The sequence below is a fragment of the Halichoeres trimaculatus genome, unplaced genomic scaffold (genome assembly GCF_033239565.1).
Source record: "Halichoeres trimaculatus isolate MK-OKI-2021-1 unplaced genomic scaffold, fHalTri1.1 fHalTri1_scaffold_6, whole genome shotgun sequence".
NCBI lineage: Eukaryota > Metazoa > Chordata > Actinopteri > Labriformes > Labridae > Halichoeres > Halichoeres trimaculatus.
The window spans coordinates 16,080,365-16,098,547 of record NW_027437184.1 but is presented as its reverse complement, the minus strand read 5'-3'; the positions used below and the strand labels follow the sequence as shown (position 1 = coordinate 16,098,547).

The following is an 18,183-nucleotide window of genomic DNA, read 5'->3' as shown; positions in this document are numbered from 1 at the left end:
CTTCAGAGTCGTTTCATGTGCCAAATTTGATGACCTCCTAAACTTCTGTGCAATTCTTTGTCCAGAAACAATTTTTGGGGGGGGATTGCTGAATTATTTCCTTACACAGTTTTTTTTTTTTTTTTTTTTATCACAAAGAGGCGAACCTCTTCCTATGTGTACTGCTGAGAGCCTTTCTGTAAATTCCTTACTCTGTTCCAAATGTTCTAAAATGTTTTTCTGACATCAAATGTGTTTTAAAATTATCATTCATTTACTGTATATTAATCTTTTCTTATTTTCCGTTGGATGTAGCTTTTAAGTCACTGGCAAGTAGACATATTTTGATTTTATCAACATTTTACACTTCCTAGATTTAGTACTATAAAGTGATAAGAGGAATTCCAGTTCCTCTTTCGTCCACCAGGTGTCATGCTTAATGTAGTTTAAAACAGAAACCTATCCATCAAAAAAGACACTAGAGAGGAAACTTGACCACACTTTATTACATGAAGATGTGCCATTTACCCCGTCTTATACCCCTTTGGGTTCTCGTCAGCTTCGTGACAGTGACTAAAGATGCAATGCTGTACAACATAACTGCAGCATAATTTATTGTATTTAAATGAGATGTTTAGATGTTTCATGCATATGTAAGCACTTCCATTAACATGTGGGCTGTTTATACGTCCATTAATTTCATTTTTTAATCTTTCCAAACATGTAACTCTCGTGATGGAAACATGATGGAGTTTAGTATGTGGCGCCTGTGAGCGTAAAGCCTAGAAATCTGTGACCTGCTGATTCATGACACTGTGTTCAGACAAGATGATGGGGTCTACTATTTGCTCAGTTGCAAGTGGCCGCAAAAAAAAAAGTTGTGAGACGAGAAAAAGAGCGCCTCTAAAGACTGCCCCCTTCAGATAAGACATTGAGTTTCCGTATTTCTTACATAGGAAGAAAATACACAAAGACCACAGACACAGAGGGCAGTAGTCGACTCAGCACGCACAGGTAGAGATGGGAATGGGTCATGACCAGGAGGAGTTTGCACTGAGTGGACTTGTGCGACCTTCATTGTGTTAAAGTCCTGCGCTCTGGATTATGCTCTTCATCGTCATTTGTGGCTCTCTCTTCCTCTGAGCTTGCAAATTCCAAACGATTTATTTCTCCTTTGGTCATTGCATTCTTCATTGAATGCAAGCATCGTCATGTTTATCAGAACAACTATTCTCCTCTACTTTGTTCTGACACTGTTAGGACCTGCTCGCTGTATGGAAAGTGAACTTTGCTTCCCGATTAGACTGGACAACCACAACCATGATGGGAAGCATTTGGACAACGAAGTGGATATCCTCGAAGGAAAACGTGTCCTTAAAATTAAAGCTTTCCATCAGGAATTAGTGATCGATTTAATTCAGGACTCCAGTTTCATCGCCCCTTCCATCTCTGAACAGGACACATTCAGGATCTCCAACACCGATCCAGCAGCTGACCCGAGCCGGTGTTTTTACTCTGGATATGTAAATTCAGACCCGTATTCCTATGCTGCTTTGAGTCTTTGTAAGGGTTTACAAGGAGCGTTCGGCTTTCAAGGATGGGAATATTTTATCAGCCCGGTGCAAAATCACACCTCGAGCGCAGAGAGCGCGCACATCATCCAGCGCAGAGCCGGCAACAACTTAAAGCTCAATTCAACCTCTAGGTGCGCAGTGCACAGCGAGTCTACTCTCCAGCTTGCGCAATCATTGGAGAAATACAAGTATCTGAGAGATTATAGTAATGTGACAGAAACGATGTTGAAGAGAATTGCGAGAACCAAAAGATTCGCATCCGTGCCCAGGTACGTGGAGACACTCGTGGTGGCGGACGAATCCATGGCGCAGTTCCATGGAGATGACCTAAAACATTACATACTGACCCTGATGTCAGTGGCAGCGAGGCTCTACAGACACCCCAGTATCCTCAACTCCATCAATATTGCAGTGGTTAAGATCATAATTATAACCGAGGAGGACAAAGGACCCAAGGTGTCCGGGAACGCAGCCATGACGCTGCGAAACTTTTGCACCTGGCAAAAGAAGCTGAACAAGAACAATGACAAGCATCCGGACTACTGGGACACGGCAATCCTTTTCACGAGACAGGTAAAGTAGTTTCACAGGGTAATATGTTGGGGAATATAATTCACGCGTAATTGCGCACAGACATGCGTAACTCTTATATTGTTGTTTAATGCACATCGTCATCTTCTTAATCTTATGAATATTAAAAACATTGATCTTAGTAAGATATTTTCTTGTCTCTGGCAGGCAAACGTGTTTATGATAAGATATTTATTCGTTCCTCAAAATGCTGTACTGACTTTTCCAAAACCACTCCAACAATCACTAAATAGTTATTGTGCTCTCCAAACACACTCTCCACCTCTGGTGAACTCAGTGAGCATGCACTCAGTGAACACCTACCATCATAGCTTTGACTCTGAGGCTGGGTCACTTAAGGAATCACTTGAGCTGAACAGAGGGAGTCTTGATTGCACTTCATGGATCCTTTGAGGGCAGTTAATGGACTTGGAACTCACCTCTGAGTTCTCCCTGCACTCCCAAATACTTGGCAAATGACACATGGTCAGTGCTGATGAAGTCATTGCTCATATTCATTGGTCAGAGTTTATGCATGCAGTGAGGGCTTTGTAGAGCTGCAATAATTTCAACATTCACAACTTGGGGAAAGGTCAATAAATTGACTTGGGGGATAACTGTAGAGTACAGACAACTGCTGAAAAAAATCAAAACCACTTCTTGAGAGAAAAACTTAAACGTAATTAGTGTTTTTTCTCAGTGCATTTGGTCACTGTCACTTTCATGATGTGACACGTGACTTAAAACATACACTTGTTAAACCTGTAGCTATGCCATTTTTAAAAACCCTCCAGTCCTCAGGGATGCAACATTCGGAAGTGTCTTGTTTCTCTCAGCCCTTCCCATTCTTCCTCCAGCTGTGGGTTTTCCAGCCCTACCCACCACCTTCCCTGCTCCCAGTTAAACAGGCCCCTGAAGGGAGAGATGGTGGGTGTGTGTGTGTGTGTGTGTGTGTGTGTGTGTGTGTGTGTGTGTGTGTGTGTGTGTGTGTGTGTGTGTGTGTGTGTGTGTGTGTGTGTGTGTGTGTGTGTGTGTGTGTGTGTGTGTGTGTGCGTGCTCTCTGTGCATGTCCGAGAAGTCATTCTCCTTAATGTTTCTACCCCACCTGCTTACTCCAAATCCAGGGGGGCAGCTCTGCACAGCTGCAGTTGGCCAGTACTTCTGCATCTCTACACCAAACTTACTCTTCTGCATGTTCTTTCTCATTCAGTCCCTATACTGGTGCTCAGTATCAATGCTCTCCTGGTATGCTCTGTCTGGTAGGGCCATGACTCCAAACACTGAAAGTATCCTCCATAAAAAGTATTCCATACATGATGTCAGAGGTGTTACTGGGTTTGTGGATCAGAAGTTCAATAGACAGACTTAATGGTGTAAACCATTACAAAATTAGATGACCCCATTCAATGGTACTAGACAGTGAGTCATGTGGTTGTAAACTGCTATATAAAGCAGAAAGACACACGTCAAAGGACTCAGTCACCCCCAGACTTAACATTATTTTGAACTGTATGAGGTAGCTTAGCTGCTTTGGTTGGAGAGCTGACAAACTGTCCAAGTTTCTGTTATTTTGGAAGCAGGTGGGCATTAGCCAGAGAGAGAATAACTTGGTGACTCTTGCCAATGAAATTTGCTCTGGGTGAACTATCTTAACTATATAGCCCAAGAGAAACTAACCTTACATGAGAATTTGCTCGTGTTAATTCTTATAAATCATTACCTGTGCTCACTGCAGTACTTAAGAAGGAACCACAACTGTTACTGCTGAATACTTATTTTCACTTTTCTTGCAATAAACAATTTAGCTTTTTTTTCTAGTTTGACATAGTACTTAACAGAATGAAGTACATTATTACTCAATATTTCTTCAGTATGATGATGTAATCTGCAAAGTATCTAGGATCTCAATATGGAAAAGTACTAAAGTAACTGAGTCCTCAAGCCCTCCACCATTGAGGAAGAGTTTGTACAGATAATTCACCCATCACACAGAAGATGTTACAGCTTCAGGTGTCAAACTATCTGTTATTTATGGTGCATTCTGCACAGCCAATAAGAGAAGGTAAATTAATTCAGACAGCGCTATCTGTTGTTCATTCTCGACTTGGTGACTCAGATTTAGTCACGTTTGTCAGTGGTGCTGTTCAGGTTTACCTCAGTTTTCAGTGGGCATTCGAGACATACCCATTGTCTGCTGTTTACGGCCCACAGAGTAATTTGTTGGTTTTATGAAGACCAACTCGGTGTTGTCCAGAGGCAACTGTGGTTGTCTTTAAACTTCCAGCCAGGATATTTTTTTCTGCAAAGAATGTTTATTCAGTTCATTAAGTTGCACAGAAAGCTCATTGTGAGCAGCCACTTTGTAAAAGACGAAACTTAACTGTAAATCTAAAGTATTCATGCTCCCCCCTGTGCGAGAGAGGATGGTTTCACTTTAACTCACAGCATGTTAGTCTTTACTTACATAACAAGTAATGGGTTGGGAACAAAAAAGGATACCTTTAATGTCAAGACATTGTAGACTGTATAAGAGCTATATCAGACCTTTTCCCATCTTCTCATAGTTTTTAAACAAAAATACAAAGAAAAACTCCTAGCAACAAGAAGGTTTAAATGTTGCAGCCAAAACACAGCCTGTCCTAATCCAGATGGTATTCACATGCACCGAACTGTGTACACAAAATTAGGTAAAATATAATTGGCTGAGATAACCCACATATTGTTTCTAAATTGCACAAACACTTAAAAATGTTAAGATAGATGACAGATGTGGGAAGTAGGTCAAAGCAAAGAATAAACTCATTGACATGACTGTTTCTTCTCTCCTGTCCGTCCTACACTTGTTTTTTTTTTTTTGCTCCTAAATGGACCAAACATTCAGATGTCGTCTGCACATGAGAACATCTGGACTTGATTTGCACTGGCCAACAATTGTGGTTCTGTGGTTTATTCGAGGCATGATTTGTCACAGCACTTGAGGTCTTCACTTGGCACATAGGTTTTGTGTACATTCAGAACAGCACCGATTTTTTTTTTTTTTTATGGAGCAGTGTGACGTAAACTAGATCTGTGCTTTATCTGTTTTAGCTGGCTACTGCTGGTTTTCCTGAATTTCTAGGTTTGTAGAGACAGATCTGTTTACAGGCCAGGCAGATGGGCGGTTCCCTGTGGCGATGACCGCTGATGTTGTCCTGTGATTAGGAGGTTCAGTTCCAAATGGATACTCTCTAAGATTAGGTCTTAAACCCTTGTGGTGGAGAAATAGGTCATCTGGAAACTCTGCTCTGGTTGAGCTATGGAAACGTTGTGATGGAGATGGTTACCTTACGTCATAGAAGTAGGTTCTTTAAACATTTGGGCTAATTTACGACACAGGGCTGGGTGGTTAAAATCCTTGTTAATACAAATATTTTTTTCCTCATACTTAACCCAACAGCTCTGACCATTGTTTCTCCTGTTTTCAGCGGCACTGTAGTTGTTGGTTTAAATGCTGAGGTCTTGAAACAAGGTGAAACTACATCAAAAGAAGTCAGACATGGCAAGGCAATGTCATAGCATTGGTTACTACCCAAACTAACTACCAGCTGTTCGGACTGTTCATTGTACTTACAACCATAGTATTCAGAGCTCTTTGGCCAGTATTTACCTTACATTTAGTATTTAGTAATCCACCTGAAAAGATCAACTTTACAGGTCACACTAGAAATGTTTCCAGTTTCAGACCACAGCCAATAACTGATGAGTGCCTGATACTGTTATAGCTATAACACAGAATGACCCTAAGTTACAACACTGATGATGTATTCCAATACATCTGTGTATGTTGCAACAGGATGGCTATGCCAGCAAAACAGATAGATACAACATGCAAGTCAAATCATCCAAAAAAAAATCCACCAAAACTGCAACAAACTGAAGTTCTTTGGGTGTCCTGATCTGATGTTGCTTTTCCCATAGTCCGTATAAATAGACAGTGCAACAGATTTCCAATGGTAAAGTCTAATCACATATAGCTCCCCCTGGTGGCTGACTGCTGGGTGAACAAATATCAAACAATTTTTTCTAAAGTATGCTTCCTGTCATTAGACTTGTTTCTTGACATGTTAATTTATGTCAAGCTTATTTTTCAGAAAAGTTGAGTTTCAGTTATTTCACGCTGAAAAGAGTGACTGTGACATCATGATTGACAGCTCTGTAGGCAAATGCAGACTGCTGCAGTGCCCTGTGCCTGATCAACGGCTCAGAGGAAGATTGCCAAGAGAAACTGGAACAAAAATGGGGTTCATTGAACTGACTGACACAATGATTGGGAGCTGCTGCAGACTGTCTTGATTCGATTGGTTACATGTCTGTTTTAGCTAGCAGGTCAGGTTGGCTAGCATATCATTATTACTTCTGCACGTGCCACAAAATATGACATTTGGGCAGTTTGTCAACATCTGTCACAGCAGTGATTGGTGTCACTTTTTTATGACAGGAGATGGTTGGACATTGACCATGATTTACAGTTAAAAGTTTTGATCCATTTGTATTTATGAATGCAATGTTTTCTTTTTGCCAGGACCTGTGTGGAGCCTCCACCTGTGACACTCTCGGCATGGCAGATGTCGGCACCATGTGCGACCCCAAAAGGAGCTGCTCTGTGATTGAAGACGATGGGCTCCCTTCAGCCTTCACCACTGCTCATGAGCTTGGTGAGCTGCCAAAATTTATCAAGCCAAAGCATTAGCACTGCTGAGTTTCCTGTGTTTTTGGTGCAAATACCAAAAAATCAGCAAAACTGTGTTGTGTCTTGAATTGACGGAAGAAGTCTGACCTCTCATTCCCTGATGATAGGACACGTGTTCAACATGCCCCATGACAATGTCAAGGCCTGTGAGGATGTGTTTGGGAAGCTGCAGGACAACCACATGATGTCTCCCACTCTGATCCAGATCAACCGCACCAGCCCTTGGTCCCCCTGCAGTGCTGCCATCATCACTGAATTCCTGGACAGCGGGCACGGTGAGTTTCCACAACCTCTGACCCTCATGTTTGACTGCAAACAGCCTCAAAGTGTGTTTGAAGAGGTGGGGATGGTGGGTACTGCTACATACGTGTTAAAAATGGTTGTTGAAGGGGTGTTTAAAAACAGACTTCAACGTTGACACATAGAACAACAAGTTTATATGCCGATAAAAACATGGAGCTGTGGAGTTGGGAAAGGTGATCAGAACTCAATGGCCCTTTTTGTCATCCCTGTGTGAGTCTGATAGCTCCAGGCTTTACTATTTGGTGCTTCCACTCCATAGCACACCTTTATTCATGTCAAACTGCTCTAACATTGCAGTGAGTAGTTAAAGAGACAAGGCCTCATCTCAGTTTTGCTTCAATATTTCATCAAAACGTGACTTCTAATCACTTGTTAGAGGCTTCTTCCTTTGACTTTTTTCAAGTTTTGAATTTATTTTCCTGTGTTGTCAACATCTTGGGTTTCAATTTAGCCTCAATCATTTCAAACCAACACAAGTAAAAGCATAATTTAATTTCAGTATCCATCTGTAATTCGAATGTGGCATCCCTTAACGTTCTTTAGTACCGTGGTCAGAGAGAGAGGGCTTACAAATGCCAAAAAGAAATGTATTTGGTTGGATGCAGATTGTTTGCCAAGCAGGCCAGACCACAGGACTTGGCCTTGGAGCAATGTTAAATGTTTGTTTTAAAATTGCCTCCACATCTGTCCCTAATTAGAGGGCTTGTTCTTGGGAGAGTCACCACAGCGGTTTGGACACTGAGGTGTATCTGCCCAGTGATTCCCATGCAGGTCTGCTGCAAATAGACAAACTCTTTCGCTACTTTCTGAGTCCATTTCACAGATGATCTTAAAAAAAAAGAAGAACACAAACCGGAGACGAAAAGGAACTATTTTGACTTGACAGAGAGTGATTTCTTACGATGTTGTAACTTGGTTTTCCAGGCTGCCTGTCATAAATCTACACTTCAAAAAGCGGTGGGGAGTAAAAAACATGTTATCACATGTTTGGGGCAGTTTTCATGAAGTGCTTTGTCCACAATCATTTGTAACCTGTTCTGGTCTTCACACACACGTGATGCCAGCTATTGTTTTCCATAATTGCTCTTTGGACAAAGAAAAGGAAGCAAGAGGAGGGGTCCAGCTGTTCCAGGGGAAAGTGGATTGGTTATATACAATTCCATTAATTAATCTGAGCGTTTCATCTGCCAAATTTGCTGTGAAATGAGAGGAAACAAATTTGCTGACACAGCCTATTTACTAACTGCCCTATAATTTGTTGGGAATTCACCGCAACACAGATGGCATTATAAACAAATTAAGGAACCCTGTTTCACCCTGGTGTGAATGGCTTGTTTTGAATGTGTAAATTCCCCACAAGGGTGAGGAGCAGTGCTTGTTTTGAGTGATAAAAATCTCCACCTGGAAACCTTCTTGTCCAACAACACTGACCTTTTATGTTTCCAAGCACCTGCCAAACTACGCCTATTAAAAGCCTGTTCCTGGAAAAGTTTCTGTACATCATTTTTTGTAAACAGAGTCCATGCAGTTGACCTTTGCCCTGTATGCTAGCCGCAGGTCAAGAGTTGAACTCTAAGGTTTTCAGCTTATTACTTGAACCAAAAGATATATCTTATTCAGATTTCTTTGCAAGTCATGCCTCAAACAAAAGTCGTGGGTTTTGCAGTAAAAATTGAACATTTGATATGGGTGGATGGCTGTGTGTGGGGAGCTTTTGTTATATTCTTTGCTTATGTTTGTGTGTTTAAATCTGTGTGTGGTATGTGGTATACACACCATCAAGTTGTGGTTTCCCACCAAAGAGTCAAAATCACAGTTGCAAACTACCCCAAACCCACACTGCCACCCACCCACAACACTCTCATTTACATTCATCTAATGGAAAAGTTAGAGCAAATAGTGAGGCAGCAAAACTCTTTACCATTCTTTTATTGTGATCTTGTACAGACATTTGAGCTTTCATCTTTGTTATGGATTAAAAGGCCTAACAGCGTACCAAGAACAGTCTTTAAATCAGAGGACATTTGGTGTTGCCGCCTCAAAGTTTTGTTAATTTAAGTTTCTTCTTTCAGGGGAATGTTTGCTCGATCAGCCTCAGAAACCCTTGGCTCTCTCTGAAGTCCCGCCGGGTGCATCCTACAGTGTTGACCGTCAGTGTGAGCTTGCATTTGGAGAGGGCTCCAAGCCCTGTCCATTTATGCAGCCACCATGTGGCCGCCTGTGGTGCACAGGGAAATCTAACGGCCATTTGGTGTGTATGACACGCCACTTCCCTTGGGCTGATGGCACCCATTGTGGGGACGACCAAGTCTGTGACCGGGGCATATGCTCTTATAAACAAGTCCAAACTGCAAAGGTGAGAGCTGACTTCTTGATATCAACACACAGAAGGTTCTCTCTGTTAAACCTTTTTCAATAACCCACTGCTTTATACATTTTCAGGTGGACGGACGCTGGGGTAAATGGGGCCCATTCGGTTCTTGCTCGCGTACATGTGGAGGCGGTGTCCAACTGTCTAAAAGGGAGTGTAACAACCCAATTCCGTCAAATGGGGGTAAATACTGCCAAGGGGTCCGGGTCAAATACCGCTCCTGCAACCTGAACCGCTGCCCTGACACAGGTACGAGTCGTTCAAAACTGACATTTTTCCCCCTAAAGCATTTCCACCTCTCACCTCCTGTCCCCTTCTTCCTTCTTTACTCCATGTGCAGGTAAGACTTATCGGGAGGAGCAGTGTGAGAGCAGTGGACACAGCTTCAACACCAACAGAATTGCTCACTCTGTGGTTTGGGTGCCCAAGTATTCCGGCGTGACCGCAAATGACAGGTGTAAACTCATCTGCCGGGCTAATGGCACAGGCTACTTCTATGTCCTGTCACCCAAGGTAAACCCTTATATATATTTTCTTTGTTATATACTCACGATTGCTAAGAGACTGTCAGATGAAGTTTTACTTTGAGATATGTGGGTAAAAAAATAAGTTTATTGGAGAAGTCTCTATCTGCTGCTTTGGGACTCAGTGCACAGTGTGAGGGGAGGAATGAAGGGCAGACAGAGTACAGTTTAGCTCATTCAGATAACAGGGTGTGGAGTGAGATTTCGCAGCAGTGAAACTAAATTCACACTTCACTCCATCATAGCAGCTTAGGAGGAGCAGATAAGAGCACTTAGGGGACACGTAGCTCTGAATCACTGAGCAGCTGAATGTCTCAACCACAGAGTAATACACCAAAAATTCTGTCTTTGTGAAGTTAAGATTGAGAGCCAGGGTTTGGTTTGTTTGGTGTCACCCCTCTTCTCTGAATGAACTGTATCTTTAATCATCCTGGTATCTGATGGGTCACACTCATCAAGCTCTCTTAATAATTGATTTATGGAATACTTTTAAAGTTTATTGGAGGCCTGCTTGCCTTATTATTTAAAAATAAAGGAGAGTGTTATTTGAGAAAAAACATCCCCAGTTCTCCCCCTTGTATTACCCCTTCATCTACCCCTTCCCTTTGGCCAAGGGGTAAGAAAGACGCCACTTGCAACGTCATCACCCCTTGTTGCTCACTGGCTGGTTTAATGATAAACGGATGTCTAAATAGGGTGACAAATTAACAGTAAATGGATTGCACCACAATATACTGCATTACTTTAGTGATGAGACAGCCAAGCTATGAAAAGTGAACTTTAAGCAAATGTTAAGCAAACATTATAGTGTTCAGACCTAAGCTATAGCTTAAGTCATACTATTTCGCTCCTGAATAATGTAATGTTTGCCTTTCATAGCAAATGCAGCTCCGGAATGCAGCTCAGCTGTCTAATCATTCATGAAATGCAGTTCATTGTAGTGAAGTCCGTTTGCTTTGAATTTGTCACCCTGGTCTGACATTGCTGTAGTATTAGCTAATTTAGAGTTAGGTAGAATGATTTAAAGAAGAGTTTCAAAATACATCAAACAATTCAAAACATGACTAGTATTTATGTAAAGTAGCAAAGGATTAGATATCTGGTAAAAAAAAAAAAAAAAAAAAAATGAGTACCGCCATTTCCAGCAATTTCGATTTCATGGGAAGTTTGTCATACCCCTTGCTTTTAAGTGAGGTCCGGGTTTGTCTTCATTTCAAGGGCTGTGTAGCCCTTCCCCTTAACCTTACGAAGATTTGGAATACCCCTTCCGTGATTTGAATGCACAAAACCAAGGGCTAAGGGGTTAACAAAAGGCTAAGGTTGTGCAGTGTATGGTAAAGTGATGAAGGTTCTGACTTTTTTGTGCTCTCCAGGTTGTGGATGGGACACCATGTTCTCCAGACTCCACAGGAGTGTGTGTCCAAGGCAAGTGCATCAAGGCTGGCTGTGATGGAAAAATTGGCTCCAACAAGAAGTTTGATAAGTGTGGAATCTGTGGCGGCGATAACAAAGGCTGCAAGAAGGTGTCAGGACTCTTCACAAAGCCTGAGTGAGTAAAAATCACATTGTGTTTGGACTGACCTTTGAGGTTATAACATGCTGCTTTATTTGATTCCAGTGTTTGAAAAAATTAAAGAATATAAGCTTCACTTCATGCTCTCATTAACTGTAATATGTTTTGATTTTCAGGCATGGCTACAATTTTGTGGTCATGTTGCCAGTAGGCGCAGCCAACATAGACATCCGTCAGCGAGGCTACAAGGGAATGACGGGTGATGACAACTACTTGGCAGTGAAAAACAGTCAGGGCCATTACCTGCTCAATGGGAACTACATTGTGTCAGCTGGGGAGAGGGACATCATCGTAAAGAACAGCCTGCTGCGCTACAGTGGCACAGCAGGACTCTCAGAGACCCTCCAGGCTGTGAAGCCTTTGGGAGAATCATTGACTGTGGAGGTGCTATGTGCAGGCCAGATGACACCTCCTCGCATCCGCTACTCCTTCTACCTCGCCCGTCAAACCAAAGAAGACAAGACTCTGAAGAAGGAGGTGCGTGTGAATTCCCATAACAGTGTCCTGGCTGAGGATGGTGTCAAGGAGAAGGAAGATGACATGCTGAAGAAGTCATACAGCAAGGTGGATCCCATACTTGGCAAATGGATATCCTCAGGTTGGGACAGGTGCTCTGTGACCTGTGGCAGTGGGATCCAGAGGAGGATGGTACAGTGTCTGACACCAGATGGGAAGCCAGGGCTGGACTGTGATCCTTCTCAGAGACCCCCTGCCACCAGGGTTTGTGGAGACCCATGTCCTGAGTGGAATGTTGGGCAATGGTCGCCTTGTTCCCGAAGCTGTGGAAAGGGGTTCAAGAGACGACCACTGAACTGCAAAACCCAAAATGGACAGCTTCTCCCAAGGGACCACTGCACTGGCTTGCGTAAGCCTCAGGAGCTGGACTTCTGTAACCTAAGCCCTTGCTAGTGACTTAAACCCTGCGGACTAAAAATCTTTGTTTTATTTTCAGTAGACTGAATTGAGTCCACATGCAAAGATCAAACACCAACTCTAACAGGTGCAGGTTTTCCACCTGCATCATGGGAAAATTGTTCAGAGGAACTACAACAATATCTGACACAGAGTGAAAGCTGCAGGATAAATGCTGGAAGATATTTTCACTGCCATCACTCTGATTTCATAAGATGCTGTCCAGGCTTTACTCTGATTGCAAAGTAACAAATCAGAAAGTCAAGTTACATTGTTGCCAAATTCTTTTTATCTTTGGTAGATACAGACTATCCATTTGCAAGTTATTAATTTAGTTTATTCTCAAAGTCTGGAACCCATTTCAAGTCATAATATTTGATATGCAGATTTGAAAGTTTTGGTTCTGGCTTTCAGAAGACAGAAGAAAAACTGCGAAAATACTAGCATGAACATCCATAACTTCTTACAAAATGGACTATTAGGTAATGCCCATGGGCTGCACAACACTTTACACAGAGACAGAAAATATGTTCATAGTTCTGAAGTGCCCTCATTACACTTAACCCTGTGATTTTTTTTTTGATGATATGCTAATTTAATAATTTCCCTCTCTTAACTCTAATTGCTGGATTTGATTGGCCGCCAGCATAAGGGACTGCTCCTTTAATCAAGTGCAAAATCACCTACATATATTACTGATGGAACAGACTTTTTTTTCTATGATTTATCTTCAAGCACTATCATTACATGGTAATCAACTTTAAAATAGAACCAATATTGGAGCAACCCCAGGTTTTTTCAGGGAACCTTTTTAAAAAAGATAAAAATTGATTCAGAAACAAAAAGGTCAGGTTGTTTATTTTCTGTAGGTGTTTTAAAATCAAATGTGATTTTCATCTCTTTCATTTGACTTAAAAAGAAAAATTCCTTGAGGAAGACTTTTTAGATTTTTTCAGCATTTCTCCTCTAAGACTTGGACAAACTCGTCTGCCTTTTAGACACTAATTGTCTGCACAGCCTACTTAGTACCAGTCATGGAAACAGTTAAAACTCGAAGTCACACTGGTCCCTTTCAGGACAGATCTGACTTAATGAAGCAGAACAGGAAACAATGGCCAGTGGTTTTTCTCCCTGTCAGCTCATGGCTGCCAGCTCAGTGACATCATCAGGCTGCACCAAACATCATACAGCTCATCATATAGGCTCACACACACCCACACAAGTGTTCAATTCCTGCCTCATCTGTGCAGCATGTTTGATTGCCTCCCTCACTTCCTTTATTATGTGACCACAACAATGGTCCTCTCAGTTCAAAATGTTCTTCCATGTTAAGTCATGCCTGTCTGGCACAGTTATAACATATAATTTATTATCAATGAAATAATAAAGCAGAGAGGGAGGAAAATCTGGCAGGTCTTCTGTTACGCTGTACAGATGAGTGTTTTCCTGGATCTCCTCGTTCATGGCCTGGCAGCCTGAGCCAAGCTTTCCTCTCTACACACTTGATGAAATCCTGTAATCCATTATACTTTTTGTTTTGTTCTTAAAAGGGCTGCATTGTCCAATCAAACCTCCAGCTAAACGATGGATCCTATGTTAGTCGGTTTTCACTTTCTTTTGTTTTATTTTATTTTTTTATTCTACAGCTTTTGCACTTTGTACAGCAAAAGAAACTTATGACTTGCATAGGCTGTACTGTATACTATGTATACATTTATTCAGCTCTGTGCAAAAATACTGTAAATACTTTTTTAATCTCTTTTTTTTTACACAGGCATTTGTAGGCCTAATTGTCTTTGACTTAAATATATTTATTCAAAATAAAGCCATCAGTGGAAAGGTACAACTCGTATTTCCTTTTTTTTTTCAAATTGAAACATGTAGAACGCTTTAACTAAAATGCTCTCAGTCTACTCCATAGCAGGTGAGTGGAGCCATTTGGAACAATTTTGAAGCAATAATGTTTGCAGTTCTACGGCACTTTACAGATAAACTCTGACACTCAAGTCCAAGCACATCAGGATATCCACAAGCAAGAAGGGTAAGCAACCCAAAACCCAGAACTTTACTGTCATTGTAACAAGTACAACGAAATTGAAGTCACAGCAGCAATCAAGAAAACAAATGTAAGAAAGCATATAGAAAGTGCAAAAAGGTCCACAAGAAAATAGATGATGACAGCTTGTCCATCGTTCTTCAGTTCAGCCAGCCTCCACCTCCACAGGGTCCAGGACTGAGCTTCTTCAGTCATGCTCCATCTCTGTCTCCTAGACCCAGTCTGCTCACAGCAGGTGAAGCTCTTCCAATGTGGCGTTGGTGTCTGATGTTATCTTCGTTAGCCATGTCTGTGAATAGCATGATGCTACTCTGCCTTCTGGTATTCCCTCTGTTGCTGGTTTAGCACAGCTAGCTCGTCCATCTTATTGGAGATAGACTGTACATTCCCAATAACAAAGAATGGATGGACAGGTCGATGTCGTCACTTCTTAGCTCACACCTGAGAACCAGCACCTCGCCCTCACCTCCTTCTCCTCACCATGTGGGAAGACATCAGGCCTTACACCAGTTAGCATTGACATGCTACAGGCTGCAAACAGTTGAGTCACATGTAAACAATGCAGCCATGGTTACATGTAGGATCTCCAGACAAACACAGGAGAAAAAGTAGTAAAAATATCGCTGAAGCCACTAAAAGTTTGGTATCCATGACCAACCAAATTGAGTCCTGAAAAGCAATTCTGACTCTAGCAAAGACTGTGCCAAATAGTTGGTTTGCTAGGTGTTAGCTTGAAAGCTACAGCAGCTCACCATGTAGCCCTACCAGTGGCCTGCATCGCCAAGCTTTCTCAGATCAGTTTCAGAACTCCTGTTACAAGTCCACCAACTTGCTGATGAGAAATCTGGATAACTAAGCGTTCAAAATCCAAATGTTTTTCCAGAAAAAAAAGAAACACTTATAACGGCCGAAATCTGATCTGGTGTAGTCGAGCTGCACTCTGTCACCCAACAGGATCAGATAGGTCTCTATTCAAGTCAACGTGTCAACTTACATTGGATCTGCTCCACAGCTGTCATTGCTGGTCCCAGCAGATATGGAACTGTACTATTTTTTCCAAAGCTGGTCATTTCACTGCAGGCAATGTAAGATCATTCTAACATGTGCTCACTGCATCATTACTTTAAGAGTAAGACACCCCTAGTGGCATATCATGTTGTACCACGTTGTTTTGTGTTGTATCACAATGTACACAGCACAGCGTTTGCTATGATATGGTATGGAACAGTACGATATGTTATGGTAGTGAAGGGTATCATTGGTTATCCTGCAATTGTCACTCCTTGTACTTAAAAAAAGAGAGAAAAAAAATCCACATCTGTCAAATAATACTACAAATCAGCATTAAAATTCACTTAAGTGAGATAGTGTCCATCATAAAACATGTTACAGTAAATGTGACAATATAACTGGCAATATGCTTTTGTCTCCCAGATGTCTTGAACTCTATTCTCTGAATCATCAGGAGTTCAGGCTGTCTCATCTGCAGCACCAGTGAGTCTGGAGGTATGGTGGGTGGGTGGGTGGTCAGCATACCTTCTAGCAGCTCACTGTAGCTTGTAAACTCCCCTCTGCTGTGCCTTTATTTCACGGTCAACATTTCAGACATGCAACTACAGCTATTTTCCGCAGGTTGACGTGGACTCATTCTGCCTGTCTGTGTCCATGACCAGTCCAAGAATGCAGCTGTGTGTGAGAGGGTGGAAATTTTGTGATTTTGACACCATGACTCATGCACGTCTGGGGACTTGGAGAAAAAGGTCAGAGCCTAGCACAGGAGGTCTTATGTCAGACATTTTTTAAAGTTTTTGTGAAAACGTTGTATGTTAAAAGGGCTGCAAACAATGACCTACATATGTGAAACTAGAGAAAAAACTGGAGGAGAGCCAATGGAAATGTTTATTTTTCCCCTATAGTTGCCTCTTGCCTGGTTTTATGGTCCTATCATGTAGCATGTTTGAGGGATTGTCGAGCAGGACAAAAGATAGTTTGGATTTACCAGCTCTACTGTGATGTTTCTGAATTGAATCAGTAAACATCACAAACTCAGAGGTTTATGTTATATTTTATCTTAGTTCTGTTTGCAGTTTGAATAGCAGATAATTTAATTAGAGAAAGCTCTCATACAGGTGAGTTTGGAAGGATACAGAACAGAGACTGTCACTGAACCAAAAGAGGGATCCTAAACTTTGATCCTTTGAAAAAAAAAATATTGGAAACAACGTATCTCCTGTATGTGTTGTTAGAAAAATGTTGGGAAAGAAACACTTATGATAAAGAAACAACAATAAAATTCTTAATCACACTACTCTTTTACACACACCACTGTTTACACTTCCATGGTTCTCTCTGCTCCTGGTCTGCTTTGCCGCACAGACTTTAAACGTGTGTTTTCCACTTACTTATTCCCAAGATATTTTGTTTTAACCTCCAAATAAAGTGGTGGAGGTAATTTGGCTTGACTGATGACTTGTTTACAACCTATCTGACCATTAAGCTGCTTTTGTTTGTTCAAAGAGTTCCCAGAAGACAGAAATTGCTTAGGTAGGTATGTTGTTGTTTACAGCCTGAACTTTTCAAATAAGACCCATGTTTTATTGAAGTAGAGCTATCATTTCATCTTTATTCCAGGTCCAGAACAAATCTCACCATTAAACAAATAGACAAAGGTTGAATTTTCTTTATTTAATTTCTGCAAAAAGAAGCCCTTCTTAATTCACCACTGCTGCAAAAGATTAAATCTGAGCCACAGTCTTAACTAGCTTGGGAAGCCAGAAGCGCATCATTACATTACCACTAAAAGTCTCAACATAAGTCCACATTCTTTTCTCCTTTTTTATAGTCCCCCTACCAAGGAAAGGCTTACCCCTAATTACTAAAACCATTATAGACCCAAGGGTTCCTGTAAGTAATTAGGATGAGGAGCCCAATGATAGCTCATCCATGCGGTGTTTTCTGTCTGATACGCAGCAGATTTTGTTTTTGCAGTATTTGCTGAGTCAGATAGACTGCATGCCACAGCTCATTTTAAAGAGAAGTGTTTTTTACACAGTCCATGTGATTCTGAATGGGTACATAGATGAGCTCCGTAAACAAGAGCTCATTAATGCACATCTCCGAGGAGGTCTGCTGACTGCAGCAGGAACAAGAGCCGTCTGAAAAACAACCGTGATGACAGATCCACAGCTGTCTGCTGCTAATGGAAACTATTCCAGTGATTCAGCAGAGGATGGCTGATTTATACTTCATGCATCTTTGTCTGATACACACTGGTTTATTGTGGGTTTTTGGCATTCACTAGCCCTAGAAATGTTAGCAAGCTGTTGTCCAAACACGTAGTTAGTCCTTTTTGGCCTTTTTGACCTTGTTTCTACAACAAAGCAAGGTTTAAGTCCCTGTGAGGACTTTCTAAGCAACCTTGAAAGTGTCTCACTTATGGATATATGCCTGATCTTAATCCACATTTTAAAACAAGATTATTAGCCCCAAAATATATTATTTCTAAATGCTATTTCTCAGTTTCCAAAATGGGTTGGGTAGGATCCATTTATGGGGCTAGTCATCACGGCAGCACCAAGACTGTCTACAATGT

The 18,183-nt window shown here is 41.5% G+C and overlaps 1 protein-coding gene across 1 annotated transcript; it reads left to right on the top strand.

Annotated features, from left to right (window-relative positions):
* The first annotated feature begins 1,190 nt into the window (after positions 1-1,190).
* LOC141791835 (A disintegrin and metalloproteinase with thrombospondin motifs 15-like) lies at positions 1,191-12,746 on the top strand. The gene is made up of 8 exons (XM_074672496.1): positions 1,191-2,126; positions 6,685-6,817; positions 6,960-7,127; positions 9,228-9,511; positions 9,598-9,775; positions 9,867-10,039; positions 11,424-11,599; positions 11,740-12,746. The coding sequence occupies exons 1-8, from the start codon at positions 1,191-1,193 to the stop codon at positions 12,530-12,532; spliced, it is 2,841 nt and encodes a 946-aa protein (XP_074528597.1). The 3' UTR covers positions 12,533-12,746.
* The last annotated feature ends 5,437 nt before the right edge of the window (positions 12,747-18,183 follow it).

Bases quoted from the DNA above. Each gene is read 5' to 3' on its own strand.
- LOC141791835 (XM_074672496.1), top strand. From the start codon at position 1,191: ATGTTTATCAGAACAACTATTCTCCTCTACTTTGTTCTGACACTGTTA. The intron at 9,776-9,866 runs GTACGAGTCGTT...CTCCATGTGCAG, and splicing joins GAACCGCTGCCCTGACACAG to GTAAGACTTATCGGGAGGAG. The intron at 11,600-11,739 runs GTGAGTAAAAAT...TTTGATTTTCAG, and splicing joins GGACTCTTCACAAAGCCTGA to GCATGGCTACAATTTTGTGG.